Source organism: Halyomorpha halys, unplaced genomic scaffold (genome assembly GCF_000696795.3).
Source record: "Halyomorpha halys isolate HHAL.00 unplaced genomic scaffold, Hhal_1.1 Scaffold595.1, whole genome shotgun sequence".
Classification (NCBI taxonomy): Eukaryota; Metazoa; Arthropoda; class Insecta; order Hemiptera; family Pentatomidae; genus Halyomorpha; species Halyomorpha halys.
Window position 1 is genome coordinate 563,901 of NW_027112496.1, and position 24,745 is coordinate 588,645.

At 30.2% G+C, this 24,745-nt stretch overlaps 1 protein-coding gene across 1 annotated transcript in view; it reads left to right on the forward strand.

Annotated features, from left to right (window-relative positions):
• Positions 1-10,144: 10,144 nt before the first annotated feature.
• The window catches only part of LOC106684612 (uncharacterized), a 48,284-nt gene continuing 33,683 nt past the window's right edge, over positions 10,145-24,745 (forward strand). The window contains exons 1-2 of the mRNA XM_014426798.2: positions 10,145-10,198; positions 16,802-16,944. Of these exons, the coding sequence (XP_014282284.1) occupies positions 16,803-16,944 (142 nt within the window). The 5' untranslated portion in view covers positions 10,145-10,198; position 16,802. The remainder of the gene's footprint in view (positions 10,199-16,801; positions 16,945-24,745) is intronic.

The window sequence follows — 24,745 nt, forward strand, 5'->3', positions numbered from 1 at the left end:
ATAATATAAATATAAATACATAATAAAAATATATAAATACAAATACATAATATAAATACATTAATATATGAATAAATTTCGATGTAATACCTGTACGGGGAACCCCTAGTCGGGCTTAGAAACCCCGAAGCCCCGTACACGGCAAATCGAATTAATAGATTTTCCCAAATTGTATCGAGATTAGGACAAATCTGCCACAGAATAAACATTCATCCAAGCGGAAATCTCTGTTTTTCTTAAAATATCACGTATCAACTCCTGCTCCTCATGTATACAATTAATAAATAGTAGTAGATATTTTTAATTATTTATCTATTAATTCTGATGAATAATTTATTATTATAGATTCATTGAATATCTCGATTAATTACTGTGTTAACTAAAATCCTACTATACTTTTCGTTATGGTTATAAACTTGGGGCAACTATTAATTTGTGCAGGATTATTGTCCTGTCCGAACCGAGTTGACATAGACCCAAACCAAGGTTTTGAGAACTACCTTTATTATCATTAATAATAATAATAATTATTATATATGAAGGGCCGAACTACAAAACTTGCATTATTTATTATTTAAATATTCTAATAATAATCTTAAATTACTAGCAATAATAATAACGGTTGTTCTCAAAACCTTGGTTTGGATCTATATCGACTATGAAGGACCACAATTCTATAAAAAAAATCCAGATACCTTTTTCAAATTAAAACCTTACCAAAGTTTTAAACGTTTTTAAGCCTTACACCGTCCACAGTTGGGCGTGTTGATACTGCAAAAGCATGGATTACTGAATAGTAAATTTATGAATATTATCTTTAATTTGAATAGTAAAACACATAATTAAAAAGTTTAGTACAATTTTTAAGATATTTAGTATCGTATCTCTATAGATACGATTTTAGATATTTTGTATCTCTACAAAGCTATTCATTGTGTTTTTATATGAGCTGAATTCAATATTAAAAAGGTTAGAAATAATGGATTTTTCAAAATTAGTAACTGCTTTTTTGTATCCTGTGGCTCATTATATTCTTGAACCCGTAAATAGTATTGTGTATTATTATAAAAATAGGATTTTGATAACCGGTTATTTATTTATAAAAATAAATGTTTTCCAAACTATCATGCACCATTATAAAATCTAATTATCTAAAATAGCCGGGGCTCGCGAGTGGCTAGGAACTGGTATTGGTATGATAATAGAGAAACTAAAGCAACATTGGATAGATTCGTTTCTAATTAATTTGAAAAAAAAAAGTTTTGAACAACTAAATAATATATTGGTTTCAGAACTTTGGGGGCTAGAATAGATAATGTATTAGTTGATATTAAGGAATCAATTCTCCAACAATGGAGATCTCTGTAATTTTCTGATAAAAAGGAGTTAAAGAGTAACTTCGGTAATCCCAAGTAATTGCTGCAAGGGGATTTTTTATTTAGTGAAAAGTTCGGGAAAAAAAGTGTTAGGAAAAAAAAAATTCAAAAATATGAATTTACATGACTATTTTTATTTATTTGTTTCTTTAAAATATTTTAGTGGGAATATGAAAATTCGAAGTCAAAAAAAATAAAACTTTGAAAAAATTTTCTTTTACATCCTCAATAACGCTAAGTGATGAATTAATTTACTAAACCTATAAAATTGTTTATTTATAAGTGAATAGTAACTAAAAATAAATAATAAAAAAACAATTTTTGTATGCATTTATTAAAAACATGAACAAAATGAGTTCACGAACAAAATTTGTATTATACCTATTTCTACTAGAAACAAATGCTTTTTTTAGCCATGCTGCCCAAATACATTGGGTTGCTATAACAGACAGCGTACCCATCAGTCTATAATTGGACATATATAAACTACAATATATTACAATTTTTCATTTTCAAATAATTATTAACAATACACTAAATGCAATAAACTTAAATAAACTTTTTTTCTTAACAAAAAATTATTTTTCTTTTCCTTCCTATATACATATATTGGCTTTCCTCCTTTTCACACAAAGCCAAATAACAATTTACCATTACATGTAATACATTATCTCCCCCCTCTCTCTCCCCCCGATTTCATTCCTTCATGCCTCTCCTCTCCAATGATTCACAACAACCTTCCGATCAGTTAAGCAAATTTACAAAAATCATCAATAGATATCAACAAAACAATCATAGCAGTAGAACAGGTTATTAAAAAAATAAATAAATTCAAAAAGGACTAATACATAAATTTAACTTAGTTTTATAGAATCAAATGATTTAAAAAATGGATATTATGTATTTTTAATTCCAACAAAATATATTATGAACACATATGGAGGTGTCCATAATGTACATCGAAACTGTAAAAATGTCCACTTTAGATTTTCACGGAGATTACAATTACTTGCTTCTAGATCAGGAAATTAAAAATGTCCACTTTTATTTTAAAACAATAATATTATTGCCTGCTCAGTTTTATCAAAAAAGAACCTTTTTTTGCCAGTTCGGATCAGTGTTCGGAATGCCGAAGTTCGATTACAGATATTACAGTCTATTTTTATTACAATCAATATATATCTATCAACTATACAATAACTATCGCATATAACATATAATTACATAATTTAAAACAATATATGCATTGTTGTAATCTGAGAAGTAAACTTAACTTACCTTAAGTATGTTAGAGATAATTTTTTCCTCTCACAATTATAACATTTACCAAACGGTTTCATTACAACAGTTCTTTACAACGATTTCTAATACAAACTGAGACATGAAGAATGTTTTCCAACTCTATGATTAAAATTTGGGAAAACATGATGAAAGCATCATTATATTCATATTTTAACCATAATGAATAGCAATGAGAACATTCCTTACCATTTTTAATTTTAATTGCCAATAGATTCATCGGAAACCATATTTTAAAATCCGTAAATGAATAATTAAAACTCGTAAGTAGCCTAACACACTTGCTTTCTTAATGGCTAGTTAATTCTAGGGAATCACTAATTAACTAATTATTGGAAATCGCAGTTAGAGCTTTTTATTTTGGCCACGCATAGTGGCAAGTAAATCATTGATTTCCTCTTGACTAGGAACCAATCATTACAATTTCTAAAGTTTTAATATTTATGAATAATCTGAGATTTATAACAGGAACTGACCACTCCAAAACGTCGTTAAAAAAAAAAAACATTGTGAATTTTAAACAAAAACTTAAATCAAAACGACTTTGTTTATTTATAGAAGGAGTTTATAGCATTAATTAATAACTCGTGCTCCGATAAAGCTCTTTAAGACATCCCTACTTAGTAATAAGTAATAGTAGTACAACTAAAATGAAAAGTTCCGACGTAAGAAAAGAAAAAAAAAAAAAAAATGAAAAGTTTATGTCGGAATTTTCGCTTAACGTGTTCCAAAGATAGTGTAATTTCATCATAAAGAGTGCCATATCTTCATTTTTTATAATTTTCCTACAGAGAACAGATGTACCGGTACTCAATCTTCATGAGTTTTTAAAAAACATTTTCTTGCATATAGTGAGAAACAAATTTTGCTTTGCAACAAGTTGGAAGCAGTTTTTTTTTGTTTTCTACGCGACTTGTTCTGAACTTTACGATTTTTGAACTGGAATCAAGATGAGTAACTTGTCTAAAAGCCTAATATTACTCACTACTTCGTGTAGTATAGCAAATAAAAAAATATGAACCTAAGACGTGCATACTCAAAAAATCATTCTTCGACCCAAAGAAAAATAAAAAAAATTGGATTAATATATAATAATCATATCCTGACATGTTACCAGTCAATCTTTAATAGAAATTACTTATCATTTTTTTTTTTTCCTAGAGTTATTTAAGATTATTTTTCAGTTTTTCATTGCACATATTTATTTTTTTATTGTAATTTCTGTATTATTTTTCGACTTTTCTTTAATTATGGTATAATTTACAATGAAAATATAACTTGATTAATTCGAAGATTTTTTTTCTTCAAAACTTTTCCTCAAGCCCATTATCTTGAATAGTGGGTCGGAAAGATTTTTCAGATATTTTAGTCCATATATTACTTATGACTTGGCAATTTTTACTTTCACTTACCTATATATGGGATATATAGTAAGGTGAAGTATTTTGATCATTCAAAATTTCGATTTCGAGTTTCGACGGAAATAAACGTTTTGAGCTCCCCTGTGTCCTATGTCGTCTTGAAGAATGCCTTCTGGGTGTGCAAATTGCCTGGATCAGAAACGAAAAGCCGTAGGTAACTGACATGGAGAGCAGGTTTCTGCCTGGGGAGGTTACAGCAACTTTTTCCTAAAAAGCCGACCAACTGTTTTACATGCCACTTTATATAATAGATTTTGCACATTTATACGATTTTCTCAAAATCGGCTGTAATGTTGTTATCAAACTCGGCAAATCAATCAGCGATGCCTCATCCTCATATAAATAATCTGAAAGGGCTTATAGTATCTTTAATTTTAAATTTAAATCTCATTATCAATATTAATAAACAATGGATAAATATAAAATAATTTTTTAATAGATTAAAGGATAAAATAAACGTTTTCATGTTTCCATATTTGTTATGTCACTAGTCAGATTTTACTTTCTCTTGCCTACATATGAAACATATTGCCATTCTGAATAATAAATAAATAGCTGTTTTGAAATATAGCAAACTAATTTCATCTCAATGTACGGGAGTAAGTGAAGGTTTTGTGATAGACCCCGTCCAAGGTTTTTTTCTTTAGCCCAAGTGACTTTTTTTTTAAATAAGTAAAAAAATCAAATCATAGATAACAATTAAAACAAATAATCCAGGTGAATTACTTCTAAAAATTTTCTTCAGAAATTCATCAGATAAAATTACACGATGTTATGAACAAAGTGACGTAACCAACATTAAAATTATTAATTGCATATGGTCTGGAGAAGAACGCTGATGATTTTTCAGTTTAAGTCTAGAGATTTTATTACTTTCTTGAACTATATGGGCCTTATTAAGTCAACGTTGGATCGATACAAAGCAATTTGGCTGTTTTGAGTCGACGATAAGCTTTAAGGTGCATATTACATGAAAATGTAATGATGAGAAATATGAGGATGGCCTATTAAATGTCTTGTATGTTTTTTCTTATTTGAGACCTTTTTTAAATAAATGGATGAACAAAGTGTATGCTGTGACATGATGATGCTATGACAAAGAAACGTTTAAATGTTAATAGCATAGCGAGACTCTCGGTTCTTGGTTCCAGAAAGTCTTGTCACCCTTCCTAGCCTGGCACCTGATGGTATTTCAGATGAAATATTTTAATGGTGATTTCGACTGCAACTATCCGGTTTAGTTCAACTTGATTTTTGTTGATGCACGCAAGTCACGGAATATTACAATAAAACTGTTTCCTTTATTTTTCATTCTGCAAAAGAAAAAAATCCTATGTTTGTGTAGATATAAATGCAAATTTTTTTGACAGGGGTAAGAGAAAGGAGCTGTTTAAGAATTGAAATGGTTTTTCGAGTTATTTGGGAAATGTGGCTATCTCAGGTTAAATAATGATCAAAGGTGACTCATAGGTTTATGATGTTTTGAAAATAGGTATGTTGTTGGGGTATAATAATGGATAGTAAAGGAGTTTTTATCATTAATTTTAATTAAGGAAGGGAATTTACTGGATTCAGATTCAACTTATTCTAATCAGAGTCTTCCAGCAGCTTACGGGATGCCTCGACCATGTAAGAAGGATGAATAGTAAATAATTAATAAAATTATTAAAAATGTAAATAAATTTTCATTTCATTCCTTGTCCCTTAAAAATTGACTCAGTTTTTTCTATACTCTTTGAAGCTTTGTCTCAAATGTGCAGGGCCACCATCAACTGAACTTGTGTCCAGGGCAAAATACATCATACAGCCCCTTCTCACTCAATATTTCATTTTTATTTTTTCAGTAGTATTAATATGTTTTAAAATATGAATATGATAGCTACTATTTCGTTATAATAACAAGAGTTTACATTTAATACAACACTATTTTTCATATAATTATTTAATAATGGAAGAATAATTTATTATTAATTACTCAAGTACAGTGTCTTGTAATAAGACTAATAGAGCTTTTACTATTTATTATATACAACAATTATTCACACAATTCTTTTTTTCCTAACATTTTAAGAAATGTTGTCCAAATTTAGTGCTTTTACTGACCAAGACTCAAGAGACACTTTCTTTTTTCTATCAACTATAATAATTTAATAACATTCATATTTATATATTAGGATACATTGTTAGAGTTTCATGAAAGGATCAGATAACATTTTTTATTGATTGGAATGATTTATTTTTGTTTGCATGCATTTGTTCAAATTTTACTATATCGTTGTTTTGCTTAAATAGTGGCACATCTGACAAGAAAATACATCTTTCTTTATTTGTTTATTTTGTGTTTGAGATTAGACTGGAGTTCATTTGTTGCGACCCTATAGTCTGTAGAACGATCCCAATAAAGAAAGGAACTGCAGTCTATATGGTACTATCTTTGATATTAGTTCAATTTTTTTTTTTTATTTATTGATATTTACAACTGTACATAAATACATCAAATAAATTTGAGGAAATCATAATGGTATGGTACAAGCATGTAGAGAAACTACCCAATGGTAGCACTCGAGAAGTTCAATTTTTAATATCAAAACTTTTTTTTGTCGAATGTGGCACAATTCAAGCTAAAAAGCGATACATATCTTTTAGACTTCTGGAATATCTGGCTCATGGAAGGAATTCGTTTCTTTCCTTGTCTCTGACGATGGGTTTAGCAATAGGAGACAAAAAATTACAACTGAAATCAACAATCATAGATCTTGTTCTTTAAAAAATACTAAAAAATTAAACATCATCATCTGTGGCGCTACAACTCTTGTAGAGTCAAGGACTCCCCTAGAAACTAAACATGGTTCTGAAAATTAAAATTTAACTGGAAGAATCTTCGGTGGAGAACAAACACAGTGAAATGTTTAATGTTCTAAATTTTATATTCCCATGAACGTCTGTTAGGTACAAGCATCACATTTTTTTCTTCTTTTTTTTTTTCATAACTTTCCAAACTAGTTTGAATTTTCTAGTCATGTCTTTGAATATTCTCAGTGAGTTCTTTCAAAGAGCCCTGGTTATGGTTAAGACGACTCAGGTCTGTAAACAGATGTAAAGTGTGTCATCTTCATGTTAGGCGTAAACATCACATCTCCATACCTGCGACTTGTGTTGTCCCAAGTAACCGATGAGACGTTCTCAAATCATTCCATTCATAAAGCACTTTGTGGAAAATAAGAAATGGATTAGTTTCTTAGTAAATTATCTTCAATTTTACTGTTAACTAATACAATGAATAGCTGTAAAATATGGGAAATGATACATGTACCTAGTTTACACACGTTTATATTTTAATTACATTTTTAGTTTCTTTGAAAGTCTTTGAAGCTTTTCATTTTAGTCCATTATAGATTTAATTTCATTTATTATTAATAATAAGTACATAATAATAATGTGAAATGAAGAAGGTCTATAACACTTTTAGTTCCATAACCAGTCCTTTTAGGGCCAGTTTAGCAGTGTGCTTCCCAATGACTCACTCGGGTTCTAGGAAAAATTGGTCAAGAACAATGGATTATGGCTGTAAAGATATGCAGGCGCACAAGCAACTGTAGTTCTTTTTCTGAAGTGGATGGTCCATGGACCAAACCTTTGACTGGCTAATGAAAATTTCAGGTGAATACAGTACATTGGGTAGTGCATTACCAAGTTGCAAGTTGCCTCACAAACTGTAATCAGCCTTCTAAGTACTGACCATGCTTGATATAGGTAAATGTTGCAAAAGGCTTAACGCACTCGGCCACTCCGATCTCATTGTATAGCTTATATGTTGATTTCCTCCCTTCTTCACTAATAGATCATTAAAAAACCAATAAAGGACAATTCATATATTATATTTTCACGTTTTGGAGATACCGTCACTCCCTCCTCAGCATCTAAAATGTAACAATTTTGCTGACAAAGGCTGGCAGACCAAGCTGCAGGAGGCTTTGACCCTGCAAGAGTTGTAGCACCACGGATGATGATGATGATGCTTAATTACTTCGCCTTGTTTCTGTCTTATTTACTAGTTAAAAATGAAGCACAACAGAAAAACATACGTGATATGGTAATGGTTAAACAGATAATTTAACTTAAAACAATTTGTTTCGTTATAGAAAGTTTTTTTCTTTCATATAAATATTATGTGAAGAAAATATCTTTCATATGATTTATTGTTTTTACACCATTTATCGATGTTTCATTATTTCTTCATCATCCGAATTCATCTGGAAAAAAAAATCATAATATTTTATAACATAAATTTTTGGAATGTATTTTATCAAAATATTTATATTATTGTACTAAATCAACATTAATTATAATGCAATAAATATAAATCCCACAACAATTTTTTCAACTTGTTTTCTAATTTAAAAGATTATAGAGGTATAGAACCTCTTTAACTCCGCTGCGATGTAGTTAACCGGATTCCTTGTTCAACCCATCAGTGTAATCGTTCCTATATTGGCAAAACCAAATATCTCCTTAAAAACAGTATTTCCCAACACAAAACTTCCATCAATTCCCACTAACCGTCCGTCTCCAACTTTCTGAACATGCCTTGACTTTCAACCATTCTAACCATTAATTTTTACCAATCATCTATTCTTGCTACTACCCAAACAAAAAACTTAGATATAAATCTCTCTATATCATTTACAACCAAAATCTAATGATCTTAAAGTTAATAAATACTGCATATTCAGTCATTAACTTATTCAGCCTCCATAATCACCATTTAATTTTTAATTGAATAATTTTATATTATAATGTAATTATTTTTTTCATTTTATTTTTTTTGTTTATTCAAGTTCTGTATTTCAGAAGTGTTATTACTTTCTTTTTTAAGGATACCCATACCTCCTTTTTTTGAAACTGTATTTATCTCATATTCTCATAATTTCACATTGTATTTATATTTTGTTTTTTTAATGTATAAAACATTCCTTACTTAATCTCTGTAATTCAAATTAATAAATATCCTACATGTTATTTACAAATTCAAACGGGCAAAGTTTAAATTGAACTGTAAGAAGTTCAAATTGATTTGGTGTTATGATTTGAACATGGTGGACACAAAAAGTGATGTGAACATGATGGAAAAAAATTATTTGAAATGTAAAAAGTTACAATTGATATGGAAAAGATATAAGTTGACTTGAAAATGCTATGAAAATAGAATAACGAAATCTCTGGAGTCTCTGTTATAGGGCTATAAATGTTGTGTCGTATTGGGATTCTCAATGCTTTTTAGATTCCTTTCCTAATAAGTTAAACAGAAATGAGAAGACCCGAAGCCAGAAGCGAAGAAATGATTAAGAAGTTCAAATTGATTTGGTGTTATGATTTGAACATGGTGGACACAAAAAGTGATGTGAACATGATGGAAAAAAATTATTTGAAATGTATTTTTTTTTCAAAATTAAGGTGACCTAAAACTTTTAATAGAAAGATCATAAAAATTGAATATTAAATGATGATCAAACATCTTAGATTGTAACGTTTTTATTGTTATAATGACTATTTTAATAAAGATTATTATTGTTACTTTTATAATTAAATAAAGTTAAAAGTTTGATTCCATAAATAATAATAATATTTTAATTGACATATTAAATCATATAACTTGATATCCTACTGCAATTTCGCAATGCAAATGGAGAAAATTTCAATTGAACTGTAAAAAGTTACAATTGATATGGAAAAGATATAAGTTGACTTGAAAATGCTATGAAAATAGAATAACGAAATCTCTGGAGTCTCTGTTATAGGGCTATAAATGTTGTGTCGTATTGGGATTCTCAATGCTTTTTAGATTCCTTTCCTAATAAGTTAAACAGAAATGAGAAGACCCGAAGCCAGAAGCGAAGAAATGATTAACATATTTCAAGGTTAAGATCACCGCCCGAGTTTTCTTTTTTTCTTTTGGTACTATTTTGAACTTTCCCCTGGACGAGATGGGTTGACAAAAGAGGGGGTTACTGTTTACATTACAATAGGAGAAGAGTATATATGTGCCCACGGCCCATCCCAACTCCCGTACACGTCTCTTAAGTCGCTCCCTCCTGCATCTAAGTGAGTACACCTTTCTCTAGACCATTCTTTAAGTAAAAAACGCCAACGTTTGTCATAAATGTGACATATTTTGAAATCTATAGGTTTTCACAATACTTAATATTTCACTCACATCTACAATTTCTAGAATACACTTAGATAATTTAACAGAAATGTCAACTGAAAATCACTGTAATTGACTTGTTTAGAAATGTTAGTGTTACGATACACAAATTGCACGTTTAATACTTCAAATTTAAATATTGCATATAGGATATTGAGTAATATGTCCTTTAAAATATTGATAATATTTATAGCATCAAACTTTTATTTAATCATAATAATAAATAATCTTTATTAATACAGTCAATGTAAATGACAATGAAAACTTTACAATCTAAAATGTTTAGTGATCATTCAATATTAAATTTTTATGAACATGCTTTCTATTAAAAGTTTCAGGTGTTCTTAATTTTTGAAAAAAAAATATTGATACATTTTGATTTAGTTCAGTAAAAATGATCGTTTTTGGAGTTATAGTTTACTTTCCCTTTATTTGAAGCATTCTGTTCATTCTCCTAAACTAATAGGTATATTTGAGTGAACTGTGTATAAATATATATAGGGGTATAGGGTAAAGCATATAAACTAACGTTTGAAACATAGAAATGGGTACTATAAATTAATAAAAAATATACTAGTAGAAAATTCTTTGGAACATTAAATGTCTATAAAAAAATAAATTAAAATGTTTACCTCTCTTTTTATTTTTCATCGTCGTCCATTATTTAGTTGTATGCAAATAAACAATTTTCGATTATGTTTTTAAGGATATTCAAGACTCATAGCTCTGAGTCATAATGATTCAAATTATTTTGCAAAAAAATTTATTGTTAAACCTGAAACTCACAACCAACCGTAACATATCAGCCCACTTGTCCGCTAATGATGTAATTGTCAAGTCAATCAGTTAGTCAGACATTAATACTAGGACTTAGTGAGTCAATCATGAGGACTTGGGATATTCATGATCATAAGTATTTTATTGTAGGTCTGATTCACAAAGTTTTTCTCCTTTCAAGTAAGTTATCACGTATACATCATAATAGATTTTCAATTCAGAGAATCACGTATGCTGATGACACATGTGTGCTCACAGTTAGTAATAACCCTTTGGATCCCAAACTCTCCAGTCCCATATCAAAATCCTTGAAGAATGGTGTCGAAATTGGAGGATAAAAATAAATTCCAACAAATCACATTTACTCTTCGTCGTAAACCTACCGACTGCCATACAGTATACTTTAATAATGTGGCTCTTACCCCTGTAGAACAGATTCGTTATCTTGGACTACATCTTGACAAACGACTAACCTGGAATCCTCACACAAGACTGAAAAGACAGGAAACTGCTCGCAGATTCTGACTATTACAGACTACTACTACTACTACTTTACTAGACAAACGGTCTAAACTTCCAACTCATTACAAAAGACTGATCTACATGACAATAATAAGGCCCATCTGGACATACGGAGTTGAGCTTTGGGGCTCCACTAAACCTTCGAATTCCTCTCGTATTCAATCCGTACAATCAAAAATCCTTCGTAAAATCCTCAATGCTCCTTATTTTGTTACTAATAAAATCATCCATAAAGACCTAAATGTTCCTTATGTAACCGATCTAGCCCGAACCCGATATTATTCCTTCCATAATAAACTCCCTAACCACCCAAACCCACTAGTTTCTAACCTTGCTTCCTCTTTCATTCCTGGCAATTCTCCGAGGCGCCTGAAAAGAAGATGGCCTCGTGACCTTATATTATAAACTGTTTTTAGAGTTCTACTACTGGGTAGTTTCTCTACATCCTGTATCATATCATTATGTGATTATGATCAAATTTACTTGTTGTATTTTTTATACAGTTATATAGTTTATACATATCAATAAATAAAAAAAAAAATTTAGAGAATGGCCTCGTAAACTTGATAAAACCAGTCAATCTTCGTGTTTCAATATTGATTTAATAACAAGTTAGCACCGATTAAATGGTTAGAAGTATTGTGTAAATTTTAATAGACTGTTTTATTTTTGGCGGAAGAAACAAGTAAGAAGTTTGCAGCGAGAAATAACTGAAAGAGCTAGATAAGATTTGTATCATTTCAAAGTATTTTCGGTTGAATATGTGAAAGGGACAATTTTGATATTTTATTCTATAAGTTACATAGAACTTTTTCTGAAATTTTCACGTATATTCACGGTTGTTAAAAATTGACAAAAGAGCTTGAGATTCTAATTCATTTCAGTATTTTTAACAAGAAAGTGTGATAAGTAGATATTTCCAAGGAAAATTTTTAAATATTGCAGTTAACGTTATATTTAACTTATTTGTGTACATTATTATTCCAGTGACCAGACCCTCTACTCTCTACTGACCATTTCCTCAATAGATATACAGTGACCGAAGAAAGTATTTGCACACCACGTTTTTTAAAAATTAAATTATGAATTTATTCATTAAAAAACCCCATCACTTCAAAAATAAAAAGTATATTTATAACTTAATAACTACAAATAAAATTCAAATGAAAAACTTCTTTCATAAAAAAGCAAAACATGCGCCGGTTATTCGCAGTTATGCCTCTTTCTTAAAATCTCTTAATTACGCATCTGACGGTTGACAAATTAATACCTAACAAATCCACTATTTCGCGATTTGATTTTCTTTAATTTCGAAATAATATAATTTTTCGCGAGTAGTGGCTCTTAGTTTACTTGTTTTTGGCATTAGGATCGATTAAATTAAAACGAACTTGATAGATTGAAATATTTTATTATACTGATATAAAAGAACAGGATTATATTCAGGCATAAAAACAAGAACAAGTAAACAAACAGTGTGTAAATACTTTTTTCCTTGTGTTTATATTATGTTTAAATACATTTTTATTATGATCAATATTTTTAATTGAGTTTATACTGTTTGTTAACATGTTTTAATTATACTTTTTACTAAGGAACCTCAAACTATTTTATTATTATTTAAATTCATTATATAAACCAAAGGCAAGGTGTGCAAACACTTTCTTCTGCCACAGTATTCTATTTCCCAATATGACTACAAAAGCTTTATGGTCTATTTGTTTTTTTTTTTAAAAAAATTTTTGTTTCTCGATCAGTACCCGTTTATGCTCTGACACAAATAATCCTCTTTATAGAAAAACGAGTCAGGAAAATCATCATCCAGTTTCCAATTTTTTCTACAACGCATAAATTCCAATAAGCATGAACTCTTCGTTTTCATACCGATATTTTTTTCTGATTGAAAGTAATCCTGAGATATGAATTAAGTTAAAATGAGAAAAAAGTTAATTTCAGTTTTTATATAATGAGATAGGAACAGAAACTATTAAAAATAAAACTTCATCTTCATTCGGCAAAAAAATTAATTGTTAATTTTTTTATTCTTCCCAAAGTTTCTTTATTAATTGCATAGCAATGCTCCTGGAGTTCTCTTTTTCGTAAAATAATTTGCAATCATCACGACTCAGAGATATCAGTCCTGAATACCCTTAAAACTTTTTTTTTTATTAGGGTTATTTGCTTTCGACTAAATTAAGGACGGCAATGAAAAAGAGGGAAATAGATTTATTATTATTATTTTATTTTAAGCTAGGGCCTAAGAAGCTCAAATTATCTGGGGTTTTTTTTTTCACTAATATTATTTCCAGTACCTAATGTAGTAGATAAACTAAAAGTTTTTAAAAATATTCCTGAACTTTTATAAGTCCACTTGGATAGTCATCCTATTTAACGTCAGAAGTTGCCAATAGACGCCTCATCAAAAGACAAGCATTCAGGAATAAGTTCAAACATTCGGTATTTGAGTTCACTAATTTTAGAGATTTAAAGGATTTGGAGTCAGATTTTAAATGTTGAAGATGTAGGGGATTCAACATATTGACGAAATTTTCTCGTTGTTTTCTTATCCTTTTTTGGAATTTTCTCCTCACGTAGGTTATGCGCTTTTTCTCAGTTCAATCCGGTGTTAATTCCAGAAAAACACCTGCTGTTGTTCTAACAACCCATTGGTCTATTTTTCGTTCTCTATTAAAGAAGTTGTTTTCTGAGGAAAAGTTCTTGTCCTTTTTTGTTATGTTGCCGCAGATTATTGTTTAATCATGTGGAACAATTGGGCTGCCAATGCAACCTCCCAAGTCGATCATTTAATATTGTACATTTAATTCCATGAGATGTGGAAGGATAAGACCTTATAACAATATAGAAAATGTAATTATCATATTTTTGAATTATAAGGGGATGGACTAAAGCATTATTATGTTACTTATTCGATCTCTTTACATGTTTGACTTTCGGTGTTTTTAACTCATTGTCCAATACACCTTTACTTATCACGAAATAAATTCATTGCTTCTCTGAAGATTCGACACTGCCGGTGCTTTCATATTTTCTATGTATAGATGAAACATTCCCATTTAATTACTACTTTTCAAGTTAGTTGTTTCAAATCTTCGGCCGAAATTCGATAGTTCTGTTACTTTTTCTAAGAATTAATACCTTCTTCAAAGGGTAAGTTTTAATATTAGATTTTTTCATCAAGAAATATTTTATTATTTTCTTGATTGGTCCAAAGGTCTTGGAAGAATCTCAAAATCACTGCAAACGCAAGAATCTATTGTTCATGAAAAATTGATCATTTATTTATGAATATTTGTGTTGGAAAAATAAGAGATTTTGAAAATCATTCTGACACAAAATCGCGCAATCGGAGTTTTTTTTTTCTCACTCTCCAAAAGTTTCTATTTATTTACACATACAATATATAATGCAATATATATACAATTCACAATAGTTGTATAATTGTACTCGCTTCAGTGTAACATATACTAAAATTTGTTCTTTTATATTTATGTGAGTAATAAAATTATATTTGTAGACACTTTCATTTTAATTTTATAATAAATAACTGTCTTCAAAATATGTAATTTTGTCAAGTATTTTTTTTTTTATTAAAATAGCAATATGCAACACTCAAGGACAATAGATATTAGGAATGTGAGTACACAATCCTACTGTATATACATATTAAATAGGAAACAAGTAAATAAATAATAATAATAATAATAGAAATAAAATAAAATAGCTAAATATAAAATAAAATGGAAAATAATAATGATAAAATAAGCAAAATAACATACACATATCATATAAACAACAAAAAATAGTTACATAATAGCAAATTAAGTAAATAACTAAATTAAATAAAATTAAAATTAAGTAAGTTAGATAAATCAACTTGAACACTTTGCGCTCTGAGTATAATGTATAATTATAATAATGTATACCTGTAAATTTTTATTGTAAATAAAGTTGTTCTTTTTTTATCAATAGTGAAAATGTCTGATAAGACAGTTTTGGACCCATAAATGTTTATGGTAAATTCAGACCAAGCTCTTAAGACAGTCCAGTCGCGCCTAATCCGTCTAGTAGACTTAATCTTAGTAACACAAGGATTGATTGATAAGAAAGATTGACTGATGGGATGTTCTGAGAGAACCCTTAATGGGTCATACACGACAGGCATGTTTTCCGCTCTTGTGATTAAATATAGTTTTTTTTATAAAAAATTTTTTGATTAATTTAAGGAGGTTAAAAAAAAAAGGAAATAATACAAATATAAAAATTTTAAAGGAAACAAAAAACAATATTTAAAGAAAATTAAATACAAATAAATGTAGAATTTATCTAGTTGTGAATTCCATCAGGCAACAATAAAAGAAAGAATTCTGAAAAACAAAGTTATTACTTTTTTCTTATCATACACCAATAATAAGAAAAGAGAAATCATTTCAAAATTTATATTTTCCTTATCGTTAGGCACTACATAAGTAGGCACATACTATGTTTTATAACGTGGTTATACAAATTTTGAGTAGAAATATTAATGGTATATCAGTACGTTATAAAAAAAAACAAAAAACTGATCCTTAAGATAGAGTAAAGATCGCATGCATACAAGCAAGTATTTTTATAGAGCGATGAGCTTATTGGGCAAAAATAAAATTAAAATGCAAAGTAAATTTATCAATACCTATGGAGCTAATTGCTAACCTTAATCCTTATTACAGGTTGTTTTTTTCTCTCCGCTACCTCTTTCCATTTACGATCCATCAGATCTTCCATTCTTGATGCCTTAGAACCGCATAGAACTTCTTGGTGAATTTTCATTGACCGTATTCCATTAATCCAAAATCTTATTCTCGGTTGGTTTTTTGTTCAACTCTTTCCCAATGCACAAGAAATTAATGATATAAATCGTGGTGCTGAATATCAGTTCTATAATTACTGGTGGTGACCAGAATCGGAGGACGAATTCCAATATTGGTTTCCGAAGTCGTTTTATGGGTTGAGAGTTTTTGGTGAAGACAATAGTATGCAATAAAGTACTTGAAAGTATGATTATAAAAATATATGTTCGGTTGTCATGAGCACCATTTTCAAAAATAATGTATTATGTAAATAAGCAACTATTAATTACTGATTTTTATGCATCATTCTCTCAATATATTTCACCGTGTAATTGGATTACCTACATTTTACAGAATGATTGGAACATCTTTTTGTTTTGGTCTGATTCTTGTCGGCGCAGTTGTTGCGATTCCAGCACCTGAAGAAGGGAGGGAGCTAGGTTACGAACCTTATGATAGTCCAGGATATCCGGAGAAGTGGCAGCTTTCTACGTTAGGTAAGTAATGTACTTTTTAGTTTAGTTAGGAATTACAAGAGAACCTCGTTTAGATTATAAAATGTATCATTGTATTGTACTATTTAGTTTAGTTAGGAATTACAAGAGAACCTCGTTTAGATTATAAAATGTATCATTGTATTTAGTTTAGTTAGGAATTACAAGAGAACCTCGTTTAGATTATAAAATGTATAATTGTATCGATATAATTAAATGGTTCATTGGGTATTTTTAAAAAAATTCTACTTACTTTATGGGGTGTGTTCATTCAACAATTATTATGATAAAAAATAATAATAAACCTCATAAACGCAACAATTTTCTGGGAGAAAATACTCCCTTAAAATGTCATACATATTTAATTCACAAATTTGATGAGCATTTAATCCATTTTAAAATCGTTTCTATAAATGTTTGACATTTTTCGATTATCTTTTTGTATTTTATTATGTGGTCAACTTCTCTTTTGATTTCATAAATAATAGTATAAACTCTCTTTCTTAGGGTTCAATAATGTAGCAATTTCAGGGGAATAACCATCCATAAAATATTTTACGCATTTAATTCATGAATTGGATAACGTATCAGGCCTCAAATATTTTTCCAAATCTAATTCTATGATTGCTGACAATGTTTCAATGATTTTCGATAATATAGTCTTTATTCGATAGTATCTTCCCATTTCATAATTAAATGATTTAAAAAAAAAATAAATAAGTCCATTAGCAAGATAGGGTATATAAGTGGTTCCTAAAGTGCCCCAAGGGTATGCCAGGGGTGCTGCAACCATTACAATCTAAATTCTATTATTGTAACCAAAAGTTAAATTAGAACAGCAAACCTAAGGTATATTCCAACATTTACTTTGCACTGTTTTTTCGTATTTTTCTACATACTCAACCACTTTAAGGATAATTGCGGCAAAATTTTTGTATTTTTTAGCTTGCAAAGATTGCTGTAAAAGTATTTAGCCCAACAAATATTCCGCGAAATGTTTTTAGTCCATAAAGGGTGCTGTAGCAAAAAATGTTTGGTAACCTCAGGTGTATACTCTTATTTTAAATCCTAAAATTATGGCAAGAGGATATAATCTTCTTGTTCTTAATCTTGGAACTTGCTGATACAATCCTCGGTCCGGTACCAGTTGGTTGCACCTATTCCACTCAATTCCTCTCTTGTCTAAAGCTTCTTTGACTGCACCATCCCAAGTATGTTTTGGCCTTCCTCTTGTCCTTCCATTGATTCTCGTTTCATTAATTATTTTGGCCATTCTTTCCTGTATTCTTTTTACATGGCCAAATCACCATAGTCTACTTTTTTGTATAATATAGTTCGGCCAGTTTTTCTCCCAGGTTACTTCTGGCCCTTCGTGTTTTCTCATGCATCCTCCTCAGGTATCTCATTTTCGTAGCTTGGATTTGACTTTTTTGTCTTGATGTAGTAGTCCTGGACTCGCTCGCATAAGCTCCATAGGAAGATGAACGAAGTCTCACTTTTTTGAATTTTTTTTATACTTCTTTCTTTCCCTGGAAACGAGCATTGAGTGAATGGAAACTAATTTTTTTCTTTTTCCGATTTTTCCGTCCGTTGAGGTGGGCCTCGAAGTACTTAGTAACACAGCAGGTAATCTCTAACGTGCTCCATCTCCTGTCCTTTCAGTATATTCTGTTTCCTCTTTCTTCCCCCTTTCCTATCGAGGATATGATCATATTATGAAATACAACAAGATCATTGTAAATTGTGGATTTGAGATGCGACAATGTGAAGTCAGAAATTTATCCAATTTATGAATTAACTATGCCTGATGTTTAAGGGTTTTAATCCTCCCTCTCCCCCCTCTCTTCAAAACTATTGCATTAATGAATATATGACCCTTAGCATAATAATTTTTGAAATCTTAGCAATACACGATTTTCATTTATTTATTTATAAACTTTCCCAATTTACTCTGTATCTCTCTTTCTTTTTTAAATCGTTGTATTCAAAGTACTCGGATGGTATGTTATATAAATCAGCACTTAAATACTGCTAAGCAGTTTAAACAAAAAATTTGATTATTAAGATATATGCGAGCGAGTCCATGACTACTACCTCAAGACAAAAAGGCAAATCCAAGCAATGGAAATGAGGTACCTGAGGAGGATGAATGAGAAAACACGAAGGGACAGAAATAACCTGGGAGGAAAACTGACTGAACATATTATATAAAAACATGGACTATATTGGTTTAGCCATGTAGAAGAATAGAAAAGAATACATGAGGAAAGAATGGCCAAAATAATGAATGAAACGAGAATCAATGGAAGGACAACAGGAAGGCCAAAAACGTTTGGGATGGTGCAGTCAAAGAAGCTTTAGACAAGAGAGGAATTGAGTGGAATAGGTGCAGCCAACTGGTACCGGACCGAGGATTATATGAGCAAGTTCCAAGATTAAGAACAAGAAGATTATATCCTCTTTCCATAATTTTAAATTTTAGGATTTAAAAAATAAGAGTATACACCAGAGGTTCCCAAACTTTTTCCGCTACAGCACCCTTTACAGGCTAAAAACTTTTCGTGGTATATTTGTTGGGCTAAAAACGTTAGTAGCAATCTTTTCGAGCTAAAAAAAACAAAAATGTCGCCGCGATTATCCTTAAAGTGGTTGAGTATGTAGGAACACAAACAGTACAAAGTAAATTCTCCCGTACAAAAATATACATATATTTTTGTAGCATTGGAGCATTCCCGAAATCCTGTTGCTGGGGTTACGAAACAAGCAAAAATCTTCCATTCTCCTTCGATGACGTAAGATAAACAAAGTCTCACTTTTTTGATTTTTTTTATACTTCCCTGGAATAAAATAATTAAGTTGTTAAAATAATAAAATTGTTCAAAAATAAAATTTTGAATTATATCCAAACTTTTATTATTTTCAGTTTAACTACAATAAAAAGATATTTATTTAAAGAGAGCATACGTTCCCCAAAATCTCAGTATGGTTATTCATGAGGCAAAGTATGTCAAAGTTATTTCGATCTTTTTCTGGTATGCTTTTCAATTCGTATTCGTAATTGCTCACGCAGATTGAACTACCCACATTGTCATCCCACATATTGTCTCAGCTATTGTTTGTTTGCTTACTAGGAAACATCGTTTGCATGCTTAGTTTTTTTTCTCTGTCCTGATTAATACCTCATTGCCTAAGTTGTGATAGTCAAAAGAGTTTAAAATTACTAAAACGGTTGTTATCGTCTTTTATAGTTAGTACCCCATTTTCAAAACCTATCTGAACTTAAAGAAGAAGTTTGGGGAAAGTGAACCAGAAGTTCAAACTTATATTGTGAATATATCTAAATATCTTACAGCAGATACCTTAATTTTTTGTAATAATTAGAACAGTTATCGAAGATATTGCCTCTTTTACAAACTTGTTAAATATTGTTATTTTTCCTTTTGATATAGTATTCCTGCTTTCAAACAAAAAGTATGCTACAGTGATAACGTAATGTGTACCTTATAACTGTATCTGTTCTTATGGAGGCGGTTGGGCAAATATACATGACGAATTCTATTAAGTTCGATGATTCGGCCATCAATAATTTTAACTATCATTATAGTCTTATTTTAACCCGTTATTAGTCGCTGTGTGCGAATTTCTCTCACGTTAATCGTTTTTTCGGGTCTGGAAGCTGCTGGAGGAAGACTGTGGTTTCCATCTTCCTAGAATCTGTAGTTCACAGTCTCTTCCTTCAATACCTCGCCCCCTCCCACCACTCTAGCAGCTCTGGTTAAACGTCCAGCCCTCTTTCCAAATGTTTTTATCTCAAGGGAAAAACTAGCAGAACTAGGAAAACGTGGGTTTGAAGAGGTTCCTGCCTTCATTAGGTACTTATTATTTACTATGAATTGTATTTTGATACTATAAGTGTATGTTAGGGTGGTCTTTATAATAAAAAGTTTGTCTTCTCATGTTTTCACTTCATCGCTGCGCCTTATGAATACTATTTTTTTGTACATTTCTCGGTTATATGCAGGCATTCTAAACAAATAAATTGCCATCAGTGTAAAAGTCCCAGTCATACGGTGTTAACTTGCACCAGTTGTGCACTAAAGATTTCTTCAGAATGAGGATTTTCTTTAAGATTAGTGTTATGATTCTTTTTATAACTTTGTCTGTCTCAAAATATTACTTTATGTTTATTACTACCATATTTTATAATTATATTTGTTTTTTAAATGTTTTAATACTAGTTTACTCTTGTATCAAAATAAATATTTTTTTCTACGGTTTTTGCTATGCTTAAATAAACCTAATATTAAAGAAAATTTTGTATTTTAAAAATATATATTTCAAGAGCTCTAATATAAGAAATGTGAGAAAAAGTCACACGCACGACCATCCGAGTTAAAATCGACCTAGCGACCGATGACGGGTTAAAGAGGAAGGATAAAATTTTATTCCATAAACAAAATTCGTTGTGGTGATGTTAGTACGCTTGGAAAGTAAACCTTTGTGTCCAAAACGGTTAACCAAGGTTTAGGAACTTCAGAGAACCTAATATTGTTTTGGAGAGAAACTGTTTTTTCACAAGTGTTTATCGAAATAGTAGAATATTCAGAAATCATCTCATTAAATGTTTTCCATGTTTTCCTACGATTAATAACTTTTATACAGACGAAGTTGGGAAGCGGGTGTCTAAAGATTATATTTTCAAACATAACTAATGATATCTTAATCTAAAACGTCCAATAAAAAAAAAAGCATTATCATAGTAATAACCTTATCATATAATCTTTTCCGTTCTATGGGACGGAATGCACATGCATATCTATTTAAACACATTGGTAGTTTGTTAGTGAATTTAATAACTATGAATATTAAAACTCGTATCATTTAAGGAAATTTATTGCCTTAAATTACAAGTCGAAAATTTTGATTAAAAAAAAATTGATTACCCTGCCCTTGAAATTTGAGTTTTCATGTTACAAGACACGTAGACTCTAATGATCGAATAACAAGAGTGTTGAGTCAAATCAGATTTGGCATCGAAGTTATGGATATATTTGAATATGAGAATTCATCAAAATCGTGAGTGCTGTTTTGGCGCTTTAGTCTATGGAAAATTTGTTATGATGTTAACTGCTCCAGCATCGAGTGCCGAAAACCTGCAAAACGAAAAGGAAGCGAATATCGGTTGCATGTAACTGTTCAAAAGATAATTAATAGTAATACAAGATATTACTTTGTGTTTATTACTATCAATTGTCTCAGATGGTACAAGTTCATTTTTTTTTGCAGGGTTTCGGCCTCCGATACTTTTGATTTGGGGAGTTTGGGCGCACATAAATATCTATAGATTGTAGCGCCAAAACTGTTGTAACAATTTTCCTATTCAAATTAGGCATCCAAAATACTGGTTGACTATTTCACATTATTATCAGTGATCCAAAAATTATACATCTGGTATAGCTTATCTCCTACTCAGTTTCAAGATAATTAGATTTTTAAATCAAGTAAAGTTAAGGATTCTCCCTAACCACCCAAACCCACTAGTTTCTAAGCTTGCTTCCTCATCCATTTCTGACAATTCGAGGCGCCTGAAAAGAAGATTGTCACGAGACCTGCTAATGTAAAAGCGTCATTTGAGTGCTACAAATGGGTAGTTTCTCTATCACTCCAATGAAAATAAAATCAAATTTACTTGATGTATGTATATAAATGTATGGTTGTAATTAGCAATGAATAAAAAAAAGTTAAAGATTATGATAGAGATAAATGTGGATTATGGATTTTTAATTATTATTGAGTTGAGAATTATTTGTTTTCCCATAGAATTTTGAAATGAAATTTCTCAATTATAACTTTAACTGTTGGATATCCTGAATCTGTCCACGTACAGCATAAGATCCTAACTCGAGAGTTCTGCATGATACGTTGAACTTTGTTGTAAGTTACAAAAATGCCACCACAGAGTTTTGTAAGATACTTTACTTTATTTTTATTAAGGAAAGACAGTACAAAGACTATGGAATATTATGTTAAATTGCTATCTAAAGGTTACTGTATACAGCTCGTCTCCTAGAGTGTCTTTCGACAACTCCATTTGACTACTCTCTAGATACTACCCTGGCATAATTTCTTACGTTAAATCAAAAACATCAAGTACCAGATGTGGTGGAGGGGGAAAACTCGTTAGGAGGGGTGTTTGTTGATAAAGGGGAATGTCTGAGGAGGGAGATTCAAATCGAGAAGAAAGCGCAAGAAAAAATGGGCTCCTCCACATCTGAAAATAATGGACCAATGTAAAATATTGCATTGTAATAATCATATATGAGTCGATGTGACAATTTCCCAGCTGATGCTACGAAGGCATAACATAATTTCTTCACAAGGGGTTGAAAATACATTCGTACATATCAGCAACATAACACAACCAATCCGATCAATATCACAGATGCTAAGTTGTAAGTGTTTTTTACTACTCTACGTGAGAAAAACATTAAAGCAATTTATATACTTTACTTTGTTAAAACAATGATAATAATAACCTATAGATAGTCTTCCTCACGTACTTAACTTTTATCCAACCTCCGCCTTTAGCAGGCATGATAAATTGTAACAATTATTGTGGCTTAACTTCCTGTTTCATAACTCAACGACGGACCACCAGTTAATATAGATTCTACTCATTTTTTTTTTATTGATACAATTTTGTTACTTTTAAAGTGTTGTTTTAAGTATAACAGTCAGGTATTAATCGAAAGATTTTGTAATTATAAATAAAAAATATAAGGAATTTTGTTTAAAATAGTTTAGTAGGTTTTCTATGAACCGCGGATGAATTATCCAAGTTGTCGACCCGGCGCCATTTTGTTTTAAGATGGCTGATACCTGATTTATATTGCTTAATACCTTCTTAGGTCATTCATATTACCTCTGAACAATGCCCAAAAACATTTTCGCCGAATGTAATTTATTCATTTTACCTTGAACATTTGCTAAATTAAAAAAAAAAAAAAAAGTGAAACAGACCAAAGAGAGTATTAAAAGTAAAATTATTTTATTTATAAAATTCCTTTTCTCATAAAATGCTTAAACTAAACTCCCTATAGAATTCACTAATATTTTATCTGCACAGTTTAAAAACATCTCTTTCAAAGCTATAAATGTCGGTGAGGATCCCTACTAGGCTACTGATAAAGGCGACTCCACTGAGGGCGGATGAAGAGTAATGAAAAGGCTCTGGTAAAAAGAAAAACGCATACCATAAAATAGCGTAAAAAAGAAAAAAGGAAAAAAAAGAAGAAGGAAATGCTTTGAATATGACCCAATTAAGGAGAGAGGGGGAGTCGGTGGCGATGAATGGCCTTTCAGTATCCTCACTTTTTTTTTTTTACCTCGGCTTCCTTTTAGCAGTTTTCTTTCTGCTTCTATTAATAAATGAATTTTAGGGAGGATAGATAAATTTGATTTTCATTTAACCCTGCTTCTGAGTATTTTGCATCTGACAGAGATATATTTATTTTATACTTTTTTCTTTCTCTATTCATTTCCCTTTCTTAGTTGGATAATGGCAGAAATGTCCGTTAAAAAAATACATAAAAACTTGAACAGATTAACCGGCATAATACATTTTACATAATATAACATAAAAGGTGTAGTAGTGTTATATTTTTCAACATTAATTTGCCAACTTATATATAAATTTAAGTTAATAAGTTTTGGAAATCATCCGGTAATTTATTTGATGGAATTATTTTTTATTCATTACTCAACTATTAAAGGGAAATAAATAGGAAAAGAAAGAATGTAATAT